Here is a 20,467-nt window from a genome sequence, read left to right on the forward strand (position 1 = left end):
GGAATGAAGAAGCATTCTGTTTTCTATTTAATGTTTCACATTTTCATTCCAAATTTTAATTTACTGAGAATAATCATATTTTCTTGCAATCAGGTTATAAAAATAGAGAGATATTACTTTTATTAAAATTATGATTTAGTATTTGTTATTTAACATTTCGCTTTGAGAATAAATACAGAATTACAAAAGTAAAAAAAACCTAAAAATGGTACTGTTAATGATATTTGAAGCTGTGTCTTTACATTTACAAGACTGTTACATTCAGGTACCACTGATTATGTTAATAAGATATAAATGTTTTTATCTTAACTTCACTCAGTAATCTTTTAATCAAAGACAATTTTCTAAAGTTTTGTTTTATGATTGTATAATACTACATTACGAAATTGATGTCACTCGTCAGATGGCTGTTGATAAATGACATCTTCCTCTTTTCCATCCAACAGCAGATTAAAATATCTCTAAAATCTTTCAGAGAATAAACAGGGTGAAATGATGCTGCTGAATCCAACTTAAAATTCTTATATTTAACTATAACACTTTGTACCACTCTTACCAGTGCACGATACAGACTCAAATACACTGGCACATTGCTCTACATTTTGATCAACATCTTTCAGCCCTTCAGTGTCCCTGGCTTGCACACCTTCGTGCTGTGTCAGATATCGTACCTGCACCTGAATTAACCAGTCTGCTACGAGAGGCGTTTGAAAAGTCCGTGCAAAAATAAATACTACTTACGTGTTTGGGGTAAATCTTTTTTATTTTTTGATATAGTCTCTATTTAGGCTTATACACTTCATCCAATGCTGTTCTAATTTGTTGATCCCTTCTGAATAATACGAATTGTCCAAGTCTGCAAAATAGCTATTAGTTGCTGCAATCACATTCTCGTTTGAATAAAATCTTTGTCCCGCCAGCCACTTCTTCAAATTGGGGAACAAATAGTAGTCCTAGGGAGCCAAGTCTGGAGAATAGGGGGGATGTGAAACGAGTTGGAATCCTATTTTCATTAATTTTGCGACCACAACTGCTGAGGTGTGTGCTGGTGCATTGTCATGATGGAAAAGGGCATCTTTGCGGTCCAATCGCCGGCATTTTTCATGCAGCTGGGTTTTCAAACAGTCCAATAACAATGAATAATATGCACCTGTAATAGTTTTACCCTTTTCCAGATAATCAATGAGGATTGTCCCTTGCGAATCCCAAAAGACAGTCGCCATAACCTTTCCGGCCGAAGGATGGTCTTCGCCTTTGTTGGTGCGGATTCTCCCGTGGTAACCCATTGTTTAGATTGTTGTTTGGTCTCCGGAGTATAGTAATGTATCCATGTTTCATCCACAGTGACGAAACGACGCTTAAAGTCCTGCGGATTCTTCCTGAACAGCTGCAAACCATCCTTGCAACACTTCACACAATTCCGTTTTTGGTGAAGCGTGAGCAATCGCGGAACCCGTCTTGCGGATAGCTTTCTGATGTACAAATGTTTATCCAAAATATTGTGTACCTGTTTATTCGAGATGCCCGCAGCACTAGCAATCTCACGCACCTTAACTCTTCTGTCATCCGTCACCATATCATGGGTTTTATCAATGATTTCTGGAGTCGTAACCTCCACAGGGCGTCCAGAACGTTCAGCATCACTTGTGCCCATATGGCCACTCCGAAAATTTTGAAACCACGTATAAACTGTTCTGATCGAAGGTGCAGAGTCACTGTAATGTTTATCAAGCTTCTCTTTAGTCTCGTGAGGCGTTTTGCCTTTCATAAAGTAATGTTTAATCACCACACGAAATTCTTTTTCGTCCATTTTTTGACAATCACTCGACTTCCTCGATTCAGACGAATGCCAAACACAAAGAAATAGACCAATATAGCTGCAACTTGTTGTGCATTCTTTCCAAAGATGCTACTAACTAAACATGACCTCAGAATTTGCACAGACTTCTCAAACGCCCCTCGTACAGATGATTTAATTTCTGTACACTACTTCTCTGTCTGTCTGTGCCTGCTGTTAACAATCATTGCCAATGTTCCTCATTTGTTCCTTACATTGATTCTCTATTATTTGAATCCTATTGGTCTCACATCTGTTGCTTCTGCTTCAGTTCCAAGTCCAGCTGGCTACAAGTCTCTAATACGGAGCATATGATTCCTCTCACAATTATCACGTATGATATTATAAGGATCTTCCTCAAAGTTTGACAGCAACTGGGATTTCAATAGACTGTCACTTTTAGCTTGACGGGCTCCATCCTTTAAACTTACGCAACAGTAATAGGGTCATAAATATATTTAAAAAAATTTCTTTTGATTTTATTCCTTATGCATGGCATGCTGTTACATGTTCCCTTTCCAAACAAGGATTTTTTTCTTATCTTTCACACCACGCACCATCTGTTTAAGGTGCATTTACATGGTCAATATTCAGCCACACAGTTAGGCCACAATATTGTTGCTCTCAGCATTGCTGCAATAGATGGAAATATTGTAGTGTGGTCAGGAATGTTGCTGACGGAGCAGGCTGTTGCAGGCACCTGTTGAGGTGTTGTCCACAAGGCGTGGAGAATATTTTATATGGCTGTGCCACATCTAGCTATCTCTATCCTTGTCTGTAAATACTTTCCTTTCAGTATCAGCATCCGCAGCTCGCGGTCTTGCGGTTACGTTCTCGCTTCCTGCACACGGGGTCCCGGGTTCGATTACCTGTGGGGTCAGGGATTTTTCCTGCCTCGAGATGACTGGGTGTTGTGTCGTCATCATCATCATTCATCCCCGTTCTAGTTGGAGGAAGGCAATGGCAAACCACCTCCACTAGGACCTTGCCTAGTACGGCGGTGCGGGTCTCCCGCATTGTCCCCTACGCTCCTCAGAGTATGGGACCTCATCATCATCACTGTCAGCCTTGCTTCCACTTTCTGACACCAACAGTGCCGCAGTGCCGAGACACATAATCCAAGCAATGAAACAATATTACCTTGTTTCAGTTCAAAAGAGGCACTTGATTCGTTTGTTGGCTGCAGGAATGTAGAAATGGACATGTCAGAGACTCAACAACAGGTATGGAACATAAGAAGTAATGCATACAAAGACTGGAATCTACAAAAGGTCATTCTCGCTGCTACTGTCATAGCACAAGCTCTGCATTAGTGAGCCATTATTTTTATTCCACATAGGTTCATTATGACCTCTAAACTTTTTTGAAGTTTCATCACGTGTTTTTCATGAACAGGAACTTGTGAACTGTCTTTTTCTTATTACAGTCTTTACGCACAGTCCATTACTTTTCACGTCCCATAGACCACAGATTTAGCATATTTATGAAATTCACAGTTTTCTCACTCTATCAGTAAACTTACGTTGTATGCTGCATTTAGTAACTTAATGGTGAGAGATTGGAAGTGAATACGATGAATCGTCAGTCAATTGTGGGCAGCCTGTGAGAATCACTGAATGTAATGATTTATTTTGGTGAAACATGCAAATTGATTACGTTTGTTTCCGATATGAAAGCTGGGAAGAGAACTAGGTGCGCTCATAAACTGACCTGTAGCGAAACCTGACGCCTAACTGAGGTCGGAAAGTGACGATTTCTTTGTGGGCTGGCGAAGCCAACGAATCTCAACTCAAAAATACGATTGGCGTAATAGACTGATGTGTAGTGTAGCACGAAATTTACGTTCGTCACTGAAATAACCTATTTGTACGTCTCATTTCCAATTTTACCCCAAATTGGCTCTAAGCACTGTGGGACTTAACATCTGAGGTCATCAGTCCCCAAGACAGAACTACTTAAACCTAACTAACCTTAGGACATCACACACATCCATGCCCGAGGCAGGATTCGAACCTGCGACCGTAGCAGCCGCGTGGTTCCGGACAGAAGCGCCTAGAACCGCTCGGTCACAACGGCCTGCTCCCAAATTCCAATGATAAAGATAAATTCTAATGTGAAAGAATAAAACAACAGCGAACCTTCTCTTACGAACCGTAGCAAAGTACGAGCGAGCATTCTGGTTGGCTATAGACTAACCAACCGCAATTCTTCGCGTTCACTTCCCGTCGTTCGTTGCGCTGTCAGCAATTGCAGCACGCAACAGAAGAGCTAGGGACATCGGAGCTGCACTTTTATCGAAATTACCTTAATGGATTCCTTGAGTTCTTTCACCAAATTATTGCAAATGTCAGGTACCAAGAGGTATCCATGAGAACAGCACCTTAAAGAGGTACATCAAATTCTGTATTAATCACCATTAGGCAACAGATGAAGGGAAATTGCCAATCTGCTCGTAAAGGGGTACACAGCCCATCACGTCGGTATTGGTCTTAATTTTATGGCCAGTTGCTTTACGATGTCTTTTCAATACAAGTAAGAAAGGAAGGAGGGAGGGAAGGAAAAAAGGAAGGAAGGTAGGGCAGGTATTAAAGTCCCATCGACGTCGAATTCATCAGTGACGGAGCACAAGCTCGAAATGTTTCAAGGGTGGAGAATGAAATTGCCTGTATCTTTTTTTAAAAGAACCATACAGGCATTTGCCTAAAGCAATTTAAGGAAATAACGGAAAACCTAAACCCGGATGGACAGACAGGGTCTTGAACCATCGTCCTTTCGAATGCGAATCCAGTGCTCTAACCAATCGCTCAGTATGATATACTGAACATCGTGTTTCAACGTTTCAATATCCTCAGAAAGCTGTGTACCCAGCATCAGTTCAGGAATTAAAAGTTATTTTTCCTGCTTGTTTATTGGCCCGCAAAGTAAATAGACACTTGGCGTGATGGCTGATGGGAGCGACCGTAAAGGCATTTCCCATTTACACTCCTGGTGCTGAAAGGTACTGTCCAAAACATTGCCGAGCAACAGTGGCCGGCAATGTTGCCGATCATGTGGCTACAAGTCATGTGCCCGGCAATTTGGTTGGAAATATGCAGTTTGTATTGCCCGCCGTACGGTTGTAATTCTGTTTACTCTGGCCGCAACTGTATGCTTTTGTTTTGTAGCTGCTAGACACATAAGAATAAACCTGATGTAAAGATTACGCCATGTATTCTTCCGCATCTGACAGTCTCATTGGATTTCGTTTCTCATGGAGCGGAAGCTAAACTTTGACCAGTATAGCTAAGTACGATCATAAGGATACGTTTTATGCTGTGTTACACGCACATAGACCGAACGATAGTGCGGGTCAACAGCTTTACCGGTGCATTAAACTTGGGCAGCACTGCCAAGCCAGCGGTTCAACTAACCCGTAATGATGTGAGCAGTTGCAATTCAGGATAAAAAAATGACGAGCAAAGAAAAAATACAGCTTCGAACGTCATTTAATTTTTAAAGAAAATGAAATAATATTCGGCAAAACTCCAGCACTACCACGCGCTTCTGAGGCGACCAGACGGGAAGCATAAAATGCTCTTTTTCTCCCCCGACATAGTATTCTAATTACAAAGAAGAGTGATGCAAATTTCTAATTTAAACACAGGGTAATTTTCCTGAGTGCGCTGCAAAACCATACTGCCGGGATTTCACCGTACTGTTGAATACTTAAGCCACTGAAGGTATTACTTACAATAAGTCGTATGGTATTTTCTTAGCTCCTTCCTTAGCCGAATTGGAGAAATACATTTCAGTTCTGGAAGTGTCACCTTCTACGTTGATAACGAGCCCATCAACAACAGAATCCACGAAGCCAACCCGGCGCTCCTCTTCTTATATGGCGAGCCGTTCTACAGGGTGTTACAAAAAGATACGGCCAAACTTTCAGGAAACATTCCTCACACACAACCTCACACACAAAAAAAGAAAATATGTTATGTGGACATGTGTCTGGAATCGCTTACTTTCCACGTTAGAGCTCATTTTATTACTTCTCTTCAAATCACATTAATCATGGAATGGCAACACACAGCAACAGAACGTAGCAGCGTGACTTCAAACACTTTGTTACAGGAAATGTTCAAAATGTCCTCCGTTAGCGAGGATACATGCATCCACCCTCCGTCGCATGGAATCCCCGATGCGCTGATGCAGCCCTGGAGAATGGCGTATTGTATCACAGCCATCCACAATACGAGCACGAAGAGTCTCTACATTTGGTACCGGGGTTGCGTAGACAAGAGCATTCAAATGCCCCCGTAAATGAAAGTCAAGAGGGTTGAGGTCAGGAGAGCGTGGAGGCCACGGAATTGGTCCGCCTCTACCAATCCGTCGGTCACCGAATCTGTTGTTGAGAAGCGTACGAACACTTCGACTGAAATGTGCAGGAGCTCCATCGTGCATGAACCACATGTTGTGTCGTACTTGTAAAGCCACATGTTCTAGCACCACAGGTAGAGTATCCCGAATGAAATTATGATAACGTGCTCCATTGAGCGTAGGTGGAAGAACATGGGGCCCAATCGAGACATCACCAACAATGCCTGCCCAAACGTTCACAGAAAATCTGTGTCGATGACGTGATTGCACAATTGCGTGCGGATTCTCGTCAGCCCACACATGTTGATTGTGAAAATTTACAATTTGATCACGTTGGAATGAAGCCTCATCCGTAAAGAGAACATTTGCACTGAAATGAGGATTGACACACTGTCGGAAGAACCATTCGCAGAAGTGTACCCGTGGAGGCCAATCAGCTGCTGATAGTGCCTGCACACGCTGTACACGGTACGGAAACAACTGGTTCTCCCGTAGCACTCTCCATACAGTGACGAGGTCAACGTTACCTTGTACAGCAGCATCTTCTCTGACGCTGACATTAGGGTTATCGTCAACTGCACGAAGAATTGCCTCGTCCATTGCAGGTGTCCTCGTCGTTCTAGGTCTTCCCCAGTTGCGAGTCATAGGCTGGAATTTTCCGTGCTCCCTAAGACGCCGATCAATTGCTTCGAACGTCTTCCTGTCGGGACACCTTCGTTCTGGAAATCTGTCTCGATACAAACGTACCGCGTCACGGCTATTGCCCCGTGCTAATCCGTACATCAAATGGGCATCCGCCAACTCAGCATTTGTAAACATTGCACTGACTGCAAAACCACGTTCGTGATGAACACTAACCTGTTGATGCTACGTACTGATGTGCTTGATGCTAGTACTGTAGAGCAATGAGTCGCACGTCAACACAAGCACCGAAGTCAACATTACCTTCCTTCAATTGGGCGAACTGGCGGTGAATCGAGGAAGTACAGTACATACTGAAGAAACGAAAATGAGCTCTAACATGGAAATTAAGCGTTTCCGGACACATGTCCACATAACATCTTTTCTTTATTTGTGTGTGAGGAATGTTTCGTGAAAGTTTGGCCGTACCTTTTTGTAACACCCTGTATATCCCGCCAGTGTTCGGTCAGTGACGTGTGAAAAAGCTACGTGGGTTAGTTCCAGTACTTCTGGCAGCTTTAACAGTCTGTTACTTCACGGCCCATATCCCGTAACTTGGCTCCAAATCAGCTCTGATGGGTTCATATTATAATGGTACAGAGTACCAACGTAAAAATGCAGCAGATGTATGGTTTGCTTGATTCTGTGAAAATGATTGTTTTTCATCTTTCTACGACACTTATCAACATCTGTGGTATAAAACGATGAACATAGTCCAAATAAAGAGGATTTGGTTTTTCATTTTTGCCTTAAAAATTAAATTATGTTTTCTTAATTTAAGCAACTTTTGTGGACAGTCTTTCATAAAACATCGATAATTAAGAATTTGTATTTTAAATAAAAACAAGAATTTCGCGTACAATATATAATTAGAAACAAGAAGCCGTGCATTATTCATAAAAAAATGATGATGAATTTTCTAATTACGAGATGTAGGTATTTCAAATTGAACGAGAAAAAGAGTGGAAGTTTGGAGACTTGAACCAACAAACACGTAATTAGAAAATTGTTATCGATCCAATACGCTACCAGCTGCGCTGCAAGTACAATGCCAAGACGAGTATAATTTGTATTACATACAGTCGCTGGAAAAATTTCAAATTTATGAAAAACGTTAAGAATAGCCTATTTCTCGGCAGTTTTTAACCGTTTTCCACACGCGTGTTTCACTACAAAGCAGGAAGCAGCCTCACCAATTTTCATACTGCGCATCAACAGCGCGACAATCAGAGCACAACGCTGCAGAGGCCCTGACTGTACACGATTTTTGAAATACTACGTAGCTAAAGCGTGATTAAGAAAAACGTTGACGGCGGTTAATACATTTAAATTTGTTAAAGTTTCATTTAATGTAACTTAGTAATATCTAATACGTAAGTAGCACCTACTTCCAAAAGCGTAACACCACCAGTGTATATGTGCTACGGCTTCTGACCAGTCATCGGGTTTGTATTTGTTTGCATCATGTTTATTCTTATGATGAACATATAATAATATCGTGAATGGTGCCACAGTTGCTCTGAAAATTTCGCGCAAAAATGGATTACTAATCTTAAATTGCAGTAAAAAACTCTGTAGATCTGTATTTTTCAGGCAGCTTACGCTAGAATTGCGACATAGCTTAAGCCTCGTTAAATGTCCGTAGAAATATTTGTTCATTGTATCACGAGCGTAAGAAAGAAATGGAAAGACCCTGATCCAAGATGTCTGATTGTTGGTGGAATGCTCTACTCGAATAATTCCCCAGTTTTGGACGTAACCTATGTGACTGTGTGTTACCAACAGCGATTTTAGATTACAGATAAATCACAAAATTAAAAGTAACCAATACTGGTCACAAAATCTGTACCACGCCTCCATAATACTTCACCCATTACAGATACAATGAATGTAAATCAATTTCAATTTAGTAACTTTAAGCGATAATGTTGCATATTAAAGATCTTGGAGACAATATTAATAGTAAAATCAGGCTTTTTGCAGATCATGCAGTTATCGGCACTTATCCAGTTTAGGGGGACAAAATTTTCGAAAATTTTTTTCTCAGTTTTTGATGATCTAGACTATGTTGATCTCGAAGATGTTGTTTATTTTCATCCCCGATAAACACTTTTTAATATATCGAGAGAGAAAAAAATTAATGACAATTTTTTCTCATTTTTTGACCTGACCACGAATGTTATTTGCAAAAATCAGTGAAGCTAAATCGTAGCACATCAAAGCACTCGGATAAAATCGCCTCATTCAGTTTACACTAAAGTCAAATAACTGTAGTTAAGTGTTAGTTTGGTGTTTGTTCTGTGCGTTTGTCGTACTAACTCGTAATGACTAGAATTTCCCATGATTTAAAAGTGGTGCAGAGATTGGTAACTTGCTCTAAATGTTCAGAAATGTAAAATTTTGCACTTCACAAAACAAAAAAAAAACACAATATGCTATGATTATAATATCCATGAGTCTGTTGGAATCGGACGACTCATACAAATACCTGCATGTAACACTGTGTTGGGATATGAAATGGAATTGTCACATGGGTTCAGTCGCGGGTAAAGCATGTGGCAGGCTTCGGTTTATTGACAGAATACTGGGGAACTGCAATCAGTCTACAAAAGGGATTGCTTACAAATCGGTCTTGCGACACATCCTCGAATATTGCTCAAGTGAGAGAGATCCGTACCAGAGAGGCCTAACAGGGGATATAGAACGTATACACAGAAGGGCAGCACGAATGATCACATGTTTGTTTAATCCGTGTGAGAATGTTACAGAGACATCGAAGTGGTGAACTGAACTGGCAGACTCTTGAGAAAGTCTATTAACAAAGTTTCAATGATTTAAATGATTACTCTAGTGATATATTACAACCCCCTACGTATCGCCCATATCGGGATCGTGAGGTAAGATCAGAATAATTAATACACGCACAGAGGTTATCGAACACTCATTCTTCCCGCGCTCCATACGTGAATGGAACAGGAAGAAATTAAAGTAACTGGTTCAGTGCTACGTACCCTCTGCCATGCACCTCACCGCGGTTTGCAGATTTTATATGTAGATTGGATAATGATTTACAGAAAATAAGAAACGAAAACGAATTTCACACAATGCTAAAACCACAGAATTCTTAAGACACAACTATCAGAGATGTTACCTTACAAGGAGAAACAGCCAATATCGCAGTCAAAGAGCGTCTTTGGATAAATTCAGTGAAATTAACGTAATGCAGACTACAGTAAATATTGAATGTTCTGCAAAAATTAGGGTAACTGCTGTATTTCACATTGTCAAATTTAGGTTGTAACACAAAGACAGATGTCATCATCAAGCTGAGGGAAGATAACCTGGACATTCTCTTGAAACTGGGTGTTCATTACGTTTGAACTCATTTGCAGTCACCGCAAGAGAAACCATTCGCTCCATCGCGCACGGGCTTGTCACAGAAAAATTTCTTGCAATTTCCAATTCACTGCTCGCAGATCCACAAGATTCGCCTGTTAAAAAAACCAACGCTTTTCGCACAATAGTTTTCAGGATTTTATCTGCGAACAAGAGTGAGGAACAGCGACAAACTTTTAATTTTTACCTCGAAAAAAATCCAGTTGCAGTCATGAAACGTAGTGGTGGAGCTGGCCCTTAACCACATATTCACCCTTCAGTACGACGCAATTATCTCTACGACGTATGGGTTGGTGGAAAACTAAGGTGAGCAAGTCTGCATTCTTGCTATTCGTGAAACGTTCCAGTTCGAAAATCAGCTAGTCGTCACACTGGAAATGTCGTCCACGCAATAGTTTCTTCATACGTTTAGTTCAAATGGTTCAAATGGCTCTGAGCGCTACAGGACTTGACTTCTGAGGTCATCAGTCCCCTAGAACTTAGAACTACTTAAACCTAACTAATCAAAGACATCACACACATCCATGCCCGAGGCAGGATTCGAACCTGCGACCGTAGCGGTCGCGCGGTTCCAGACAGAACAGACAGAAGCGCCTAGAACCGCTCGGTCAAACCGGCCGGCCCATCCGATTGGGAAAGCTGTTTGTTTATAGAAGTGTGTGTGTGTGTGTGTGTGTGTGTGTGTGTGTGTGTGTGTGTGTGATGCTATGCAAAATGGGCTGGGCATGTGTCGTGATGGAGCGACGACAGCTTACTGCGACAGGGTGACGCAATAGTCACTGGACACTGGGCATTGATTTAAACAAAAGATTCTGATTTAGTGGTTGTTCTAACAAAAGATTTTGGTTGCCAGTATACCAGTAGGTGCAGTTACGTCTTTTAACTAGTCCGCTTGGTTTAAAATTGGCCTCATCTGACCACTTAGTTTTATTGATTGATACTATCTACACTACTGGCCATTAAAATTGCTACACCACGTGCTACAGACGCGAAATTTAACCGACAGGAAGAAGATGCTGTGTTATGCAAAAGATTAGCTTTTCAGAGCATTCACACAAGGTTGGCGCCGGTGGCGACACCTACAACGTGCTGACATGACGAAAGTTTCCAACCGATTTCTCATACACAAACAGCAGTTGACCGGCGTTGCCTGGTGAAACGTTGTTGTGATGCCTCGTGTAAGGAGGAGAAATGCGTACGATCACGTTTCCGACTTTGGTAAAGGTCGGATTGTAGCCTATCGCGACTGCGGTTTCTCGTATCGCGACACTGCTGTTCGCGTTGGTCGAGATCCAACGACTGTTAGCAGAATATGGAATCGATGGGTTCAGGAGGGTAATACGGAACGCCGTGCTGCATCTCAACGGCCTCGTATCACTAGCAGTCGAGATGACAGGCATCTTATCCGCACGGCTGTAACGGATCGTGCAGCCACGTCTCGATCCCTGAGTCAACAGATGGGGACGTTTGCAAGACAACAACCATCTGCACGAACACTTCGACGACGTTTGCAGCAGCAGGGACTATCAGCTCAGAGACCGTGGCTGCGGTTACCCTTGACGCTGCATCACAGACAGGAGCGCCTGCGATGGTGTACTCGACGACGAACCTTGGTGCACGAATGGCAAATCGTCATATTTTCGGATGAATCCAGGTTCTGTTTACAGCATCACAATGGTCGCATCCGTGTTTGGCGACATCGCGGTGAACGCACAATGGAAGCGTGTATTCGTCATCGCCATACTGGCGTATCACCTGGCGTGATGGTATAGGGTGCCATTGGTTACACGTCTCGGTCACCTCTTGTTCGCATTGACTGCACTTTGAACAGTGGACGTTACATTTCAGATGTGTTACGACCCGTGGGTCTAACCTTTATTCGATCCCTTTGAAACCCTACATTTCAGCAGGATAATGCACGAAGGCATGTTGCAGGTCCTGTACGGGCCTTTCTGGATACAGAAAATGTTCGACTGCTGCCCTGGCCAGCACATTCTCCAGATCTCTCACCAACTGAAAACGTCTGGTCAATGGTGGCCGAGCAACTGGCTCGTCACAATACGCCAGTCACTACTCTTGATGAACTGTGGTATCGTGTTGAAGCTGCACGGGCAGCTGTACCTGTACACGCCATTCGAGCTCTGTTTGACTCAATGCCCAGGCGTATCGAGGCCATTATTACGGCCAGAGGTGGTTGTTCTGGGTACTGATTTCTCAGGATCTATGCACCCGAATAGCGTGAAAATGTAATCACATGTCAGTTCTAGTATAATATATTTGTGCAACGAATACCCGTTTATCATCTGCATTCCTTGTTGGTGTAGCAATTTTAATGGCCAGTAGTGTACTATCGTTTCGGACCTCCTTTTGCCCGGCGTGTGCGGCGACTCGACATGCGATGGACTCAATCTCTTCGAAGTCGCCTGCAGAAATAATGACCCATTGCTGCCACTACAGCCATCCATAATCGCGAAAGTGTTTACAGTACAAGATTTTGTGGACGAACTGACCTCTAGATTATGTCGCACAGATGTTGGATAGAACTCACGTCGGACGATCTGGGTTTCCAGATCATTAGCTCGAACTCCATAATGTTCTCCAAACCAATCGCGATCAGTTGTGGCCCAGTGAGATGGCGCATTGTCACCCATAAAAGTCCGACCGTTGTTTGGGTACATGAAGTCCATGAATGGCTACAAATGCTTTCGAACCAGCCGAACATAACCATTTACAGTCAATGATCGGTTCAGTTGGACCAGACGACCGTACCATGTAAACACAGACCACATCATCGTGTAGCCACCACCACCGTGTACAGTGCTTTGTTGATAACCTGTGTCCATGGCTTCGTACGGTCTGCGCCACTCTCGAACCCCGCCATCAGCTCTTTTCTAGTCAAATCGGGACCCACCGGAGCAGGCCACGGGCTTCCAGTCGTCTAGCGTCGAACCCATTTGGTCACGAGACCAGGAGAGGCGCTGCAGGCGGTGTCGTGCTGTCAGCAAAGGCAGTTGCGTCGTCGTCTGCTGCCATAGCCCGTTAACGCCAAATTTTGCCTCACTGTCCTATGTGCCGCATTGATTTCTGCTGTTTTTCACGAAGTGTTGCTTGTCTGTTAGTACTCACAACTATACGCAGACACTGCGGCTCTCGGTCGTTAAGTAAAGACCATCGGCCACTGCGTTGTCCGTGGTGACAGGTAATGCCTAAAATTTGGTATTCTCGGCACATTCTTGACACTGTGGATCTCGCAATATTGAATTCTCTAACGATTTCCGAAATTGAGAGTCCCATGCGTCTAGCTCCCACTACCATTCCGCGTTCAGAGTCTGTTATTTCCTATCGTGTGGCTTTAATGTCGTGGGGAAGCTTTTGGCATTTGTCCCCTCAGTAAAAATAACAGCTCCGCCAATGCACTGCCCCTTTATACCTTGTGAACGCGATACTACCGCCGTCTACATATCACTATCCCCCGACCTTTGTCAGTTGTGTGTACATCTACATCTACATTTATACTCCGCAAGCCACCCAACGGTGTGTGGCGGAGGGCACTTTACGTGCCACTGTCATTACCTCCCTTTCCTGTTCCAGTCGCGTACGGTTCGCGGAGAGAACGACTGCCGGAAAACTTGCGTGCGCGCTCGAATCTCTCTAATTTTACTTTCGTGATCTCCTCGGCAGGTATAAGTAGGGGGAAGCAATATATTCGATACCTTATCCAGAAACGCACCCTCTCGAAACCCGGACAGCAAGCTACACCGCGATGCAGAGCGCCTCTCTTGCAGAGTCTGCCACTCGAGTTTGCTGAACATCTCCGTAACGCGATCACGGTTACCAAATAACCCAGTGACGAAACGCGGCGCTCTTCTTTGGTTCTTCTCTATCTCCTCCGTCAACCCGACCTGGTACGGATCCCACACTGATGAGCAATACTCGAGTATAAGTTGAACGAGTGTTTCGTAAGCCACCTCCTTTGTTGATGGACTACATTTTCTAAGGATTCTCCCAATGAATCTCAACCTGGCACCCGCCTTACCAACAATTAATTTTATATGATCATTCCACTTCAAATCGTTCCGTACGCATACTCCCAGATATTTAACAGAAGTAACTGCTACCAGTGTTTGTTCCGCTATCATATAATCGTACAATAAAGGATCCTTCTTTCTATGTATTCGCAATACATTACATTTGTCTATGTTAAGGGTCAGTTGCCACTTCCTGCACCAAGTGCCTATCCGTTGCAGATCTTCCTGCACTTCGCTGCAATTTTCTAATGCTGCAACTTCTCTGTATACTACAGCATCATCCGCGAAAAGCCGCACGGAACTTCCGACACTATCTACTAGGTCATTTAGATACATTGTGAAAAGCAATGGTCCCATAACACTCCCCTGTGGCACGCCAGAGGTTACTTTAACGTCTGTAGACGTCTCTCCATTGAGAACAACATGCTGTGTTCTGTTTACTAATAACTCTTCAATCCAGCCTCACAGCTGGTCTGATATTCCGTAGGCTCTTACTTTATCAGGCGACAGTGCGGAACTGTATCGAACCCCTTCCGGAAGTCAAGGAAAAGTTCCCGATAAATTTCAGTTGCTTTCAGCTTTTTTGGCAAACGTCAGCCAAAGCACTGATCGCACGTCACAGTTCGCGGAATTTTCTACTGCAGCGCACAATTTAAATATTCACAGCGCACAAAGCAGAGGCAAAACGCACCGCGACGATCAGAACCTTACGCGTAACCATCCAGTACGTGCTTCGACAGAAGGAAGGAGATTCCAGCAGGGAAACCTAAACTACTTTCCGAATACCCTCACACATGACAATTGTGCAACGAATAAGTCTTTGTTCAACATTCCAGGTAGGGGCCAGTGCACACTTGGTCGTCCACTGCCCCCCCCCCCCCCCCCCCCCCCACCTTCTGACTGTGGCGCTCCGTGTTAAATACGGTATTTACAGTTATGTTCGTGAATGTATCTGAACTGTGTTGTAAATGTGTACATTTCAACATATCCTCAGTTCAGACCTTTCCACGGTGGTCTGCCCCAGCCCTCTATCTGCACCCCAATATTATGTTTCCAGTTCGAACATGTAGTAGTTCCAGTGCTCTTTGCCGGGATTCTTTTGTACACTGAAGAGTCAAAGAAATTGGTACACCTGCCTAATATCATGTAGGGCCCCCGCCAGCCCGCAGAAGTGCCGCAACACGACGTGGAATGGACTCGAAGTAGTGCTGGAGTACTGATGTAGGAAACTGACACCATGAATCTAGCACTACTGTCCATAAATCCGTAAGAATACGATGGACGGAGATCTCTTCTGAATAGCACGTTGCAAGGCATCCCAGATATGCCCAATAATGGGGAGTTTGGTGGTCATCGAAAATGTATAAACTTAGACAAATGTTCCTGGAGCCACTCTGTAGCAATTCTAGACTGTGGGGTGACGCATTGTCCTGCTGGAATTACCCAAGTCCGTCTGAATGCACAATGGACACGAATGGATGCAGGTGATCAGACAGGACGCTTACATACGTGTCACCTGTCAGAGTCGTATCTAGACGTATCAGGGGTCCTATAGCACTCCAACTGCACACGCCCCATATCATTATAGAGCCTCCACCAGCATGAACAGACCCCTGCTGACATGCAGTGTCCATAGATTCATGAGATTCTCTCCACACTCGAACAGGTCCATCCGTCCACCAGCTTGAACAGTCCCCTGCTGTCATGCAGCGTCCATCGATTCATGAGATTGTCTCCATACCCGTACAGGTCCATCCATCCACCAGCTTGAACAGTCCCTGCTGACATGCAGCGTCCATCGATTCATGAGATTGTCTCCATACCCGTACAGGTCCATGTGTCCACCACCTTGAACAGTCCCCTGCTGACATGCAGTGTCCATCGATTCATGAGATTCTCTCCATACCCGTACATGTCCATCCGTCCACCAGCTTGAACAGTCCCCTGCTGACAAGCAGTGTCCATCGATTCATGAGATTGTCTCCATACCCGTACAGGTCCATCTGTCCACCATCTTGAACAGTCCCCTGCTGACATGCAGTGTCCATCAGTTCATGAGTTGTCTCCATACCTGTACAGGTCCATCCGTCCACCAGCTTGAAATTCCCCTGCTGACATGCAGCGTCCATCGATTGATGAGATTGTCTCCAAACCCATACAGGTCCATCCGCTCGATAGAATTTGAAGCGAGACTCGCCCGACCAGGCAACATGTTTCCAGTCCTCACACTCCAACAGTCGGTGTTGACTGGCCCAGGTGAGGCGTAAAGCTTTGTGTCGCGCAGTCATCAAGGGAATACCAGTGGGCCTTCGGTTCTGGAAGCCCATATCGATGATGTTTCGTTGAATGGTTCGCACGCTGACACTTGTTGATGGCCCAGCGTTGAAATCTGAAGCAATTTTCGGACGGGTAGCACTTCTATCATGTTGAACGAGTCTCTTCAGTCGTAGTTGGATTGGGTTGTTTTGGGGAAGGAGACCAGACAGCGAGGTCATCGGTCCCATCGGATTAGGGAAGGATGGGAAAGGAAGTCGGCCGGGTCCTTTCAAATGAATCATCACGGCATTTGCCTGGAGCGATTTAGGGAAATCACGAAAAACCTAAATCAGGATGGCCGGACGCGGGATTGAACCGTCGTCCTCCCGAATGCGAGTCCAGTGTCTAACCACTGCGCCACCTCGCTCGTCAGTCGTAGTTAGTCCCATTCTTGCAGAATCTTTTTCCGGCCGCAGCGATGTCGGAGATTTCATGTTTTACTGGATTCCTGGTATTGACTCGTGAAATGGTAGTACGGGAAAATCCCCACTTCATCGCCACCTCGGAGATGCTGTGTCCCATCGCTCGTGCGCCGACTGTAACACCACGTTCAAACTGACTTAAATCTTGATAACCTGCCATTGTAGCAGCAGTACCCGATCTAAAAAATGCGCCAGACACTTGTCATCACATATAGGCGTTGCCGACCGTACCGCCATATTCTTCGTGTTTACATGTCTCTATATCTGAATACGCATGCCTATACTAGTTTCTTTGGCGCCTCAGTGTGAATGTGATGCGTTTCAACGCGCGCTCCCATCCTCAGGTCCCACCTGCGCGAGATCCGCGACCGGTCGGTGCTGCGGCTGTTCGAGGCGGCCGACGTGAACGGGGGCGTGCTGCCCGGTGCAGGGGTGGGCCTGGCCCCGCCCCCGCCACCCTCCGCCTGGGACCAGGACCAGTCCTACTTCAGCGAGCCCGAGTTCGACTCCGACTACCACCACCAGCACATCCACAAGAGCAAGGTAGGCACTCAACAAGTGTCTCCACCCCAGAGCAGGCTTCACTCATACCCTGGTCCCGGTGGCTACTAGGGCCGAGGTCTTCGAGCAGTCACAGCGTGTCAACACCAGAGATAATCTACAGTGTTGCTATGAAAAGTGCTGTCTAGTCTGTTACATACTGCTCCAAAACTGGATTGTGTAGGACAATTTCAAAAGGCTTTGACTGGGCCTTTTAAGTGTAATTATATGAAGGTAAGTACTGGAGTAAGATAATGTGATAGTGACCTATAGGTACTGTAGCTGTGTGTGAGCGAACTTTGAAGAGTGTAGACAGCTTTGGAGATAAAGTGGGAATCCTGATTATCTCAAGATGGGTCTCCGCCTTGGGGGAATAAGTTGGTGTTAAAATGGCCCCTGGAGATATTACGTGGCAGTGGCCATTGGAGCGTAGGTATTTTGAGATATGAGGTGGGGCACAATTCTCAAGGCAGCCTTTGGATTGCATGATCACATCAAGGTGACCTTTCTCACAAGTGATCATTTCAGAAGCCTTCAAGGTCAGGGTGGCCATTGGAGCATGAGTGCATGACGGTCGCATTTGTGACACAAACAGCAGACATTAAGCAGTACGATTGTGTCAAAGTGATGTGTGGTGAATGTGATCGTCTCAGCTGGCCTTTGAAGATAGTGTCAGTGTGAGTCTTGGAGCATAGCTTATAACTGTTTCGGCTGGGACTTTAAGGTGTTCAGATATATTTTGGGTGTATCATTATGTCAAGGTGGTTTCTGTAGAGAGTGAACCCTTCAAGGCTGTCTAGCTAATATTATTATAATGTACAGATAAACACCACAGATATCGGATTATTTGCTTCATTCTTAGTTTCACTCTACAAACTAGAGCATCTCTAGTTATTCATTGCACTGATGGCAACCTGTTAAAGTTTCGAAGTTCCTCTCAGCATTATCTTCAACAAAAAGTTGGGATGAACACACCACAGACCATCTAGACATGATCACACTTTGCAGTTGTTCATTATGTTAGGGAAGCTACGTATAGTCTGATCACCTTTGGAGAGTGTCATAGTGTCAAGTCAGTTTTTGGGGAATGTGACATTGTCATTGTGGACTTTGGAAGTAGTGATCATATCAGGGTGGCTATTCAGTCATATATAAGTGGGATTCAAAAAGAAACGACCCGAAAGCAAAATTATAAAAACTAGTACCTGTATGTCAGATGTATTGACCTTGGCTGTTGAGACACTTGTCCCACTGTGACCCAAGGTGGTGAATGGCTGCCCCTTAAAATTCCCAGGGCTGCGATATTAACCAGTTCCCCAGCTGGACGTCGTCGTCCGAGGTGAATCGTTTGCCCCTCACAACCTTTTTAAGGGGACCAAAAATGGCATAACCACAGGGAGAGAGGTCCGGACTGTATGGAGGGTGGCCGAGAACCGCCCATTTGAATTTCTGCAGGAGTGCCGCGACTGTGTTGGCCGTATGAGGCTTTGCATTGTTGTGGAGCAGAATGACCCCACAGGTGAGATTGCCTGGTCGTTTTGATTTGATCGCTTGGCGAAGGGTGGTCAAGATTTGCGAGTAAAGCAGGGCATTCACTGTTGTCCCTGTGATTTTGCCATTTTTGGTCCCCTTAAAAAGGCTCTGAGGGAGAAACGATTCACCTCGGACGACAATGTCCAGCTGTACTTGCAGAACTGGTTAAAATTGCAGCCCCGGTAGTATTATGAGACAGCCATTCACCGCCTTGTGTCATAGTGGGACAAGTGTCTCAACAGCCAGGGTCAGTACTTCTAACATACAGCTACTGGTTTCTTTAATTATGCCTCTTGCTCGTTTCTTTTTGAACAGCCCTTATATATAATGTGGTACCCATTTGGGCATGAGTGTTTCAAGGCTGCTTAGGGAGGGGATTAAAGCACAGTAACCTTTGTAGAGCATGACCATATGAAAGTGACCTTTTGTCAACGTGACCATGTCAAAGCACCATTTAAAGGTAGAGATTATGTCCAGGTGGTCTTTGCAACATGGGTGTATCATGATATCAGTTAGAATACGGTGATGTTAAGACAGTGATTGGGATGTATGTTGGTGTCAAGGTGGTCTGTGGTGAATGTGGTCATGACAACTGGCCTTTGGGGATCATGCCAATGTGGCCTTCAAAGCATGGGTATGTCAATGTGCCAACTGGGACATCATGGTGCTTAGGACACCTTGGTCGAGTACGGTTATAGCAAGTGGTCTCTGTATAGTGTGGTCTTGTCAAGGCAGTCTTTTGGCGAGTTATATCAGTGTGGCGTCTGGGATAATTATCGTGTAAATATTGCTGCCGAAGCATGAGTGTGCTGTAATGTCCATTAGGACACAAGAATGTCAGGGCAGCGTTTGGGGAGCCAGTTGTATCATGGTAGTCTTTATAGAGTGTGATGACGTCAAGGTGACCTTTGGCAGATATGCCTATGTAGCAGCACTTTTTGGGTGTCATTTGTAAAATGCGGTCAGGTGAAGATGGTTTTCGTATGTCTCCGGATCCTTTTTGTAAACCATCTTATCTTGTTGGCCTACAATGTTTCTGATCTCCTTTGAAGAGTTTGGAGCTGACGATACTAGAAGGAGTTTTTCAGTGTACTGTTGGGAACATGATGGTGTCTACATCTACATTGATACTCCGCAAGGCACCCAACGGTGTGTGGGGGAGTCAGTGTAGTCAGTGGAAAGATTAATAGTAACAGGATGGCCTTTGCAGAGTGGTCGTAGCAACAAGAACTTTGGAGTGCGAAAGAATAATACAGCCTTCTGAGTGTGTGTCGACTGACATAATCTTGTATGTGCGTTCTTGAGAGTGGCTGTATTATGTGATTGTTTTAGACTGAACCACACAGTTATGGTACTGT

At 44.4% G+C, this 20,467-nt stretch overlaps 1 protein-coding gene across 1 annotated transcript in view; it reads left to right on the plus strand.

Annotated features, from left to right (window-relative positions):
- The window catches only part of LOC124720446 (coiled-coil domain-containing protein AGAP005037), a 992,798-nt gene that overhangs the window by 131,387 nt on the left and 840,944 nt on the right, over window positions 1–20,467 (plus strand). Inside the window, exon 5 of the mRNA XM_047245796.1 lies at window positions 17,381–17,579. Coding sequence (XP_047101752.1) covers window positions 17,381–17,579 — 199 coding nt within the window. The remainder of the gene's footprint in view (window positions 1–17,380; window positions 17,580–20,467) is intronic.

The sequence above is a fragment of the Schistocerca piceifrons genome, chromosome 11, assembly GCF_021461385.2.
Source record: "Schistocerca piceifrons isolate TAMUIC-IGC-003096 chromosome 11, iqSchPice1.1, whole genome shotgun sequence".
Classification (NCBI taxonomy): Eukaryota; Metazoa; Arthropoda; class Insecta; order Orthoptera; family Acrididae; genus Schistocerca; species Schistocerca piceifrons.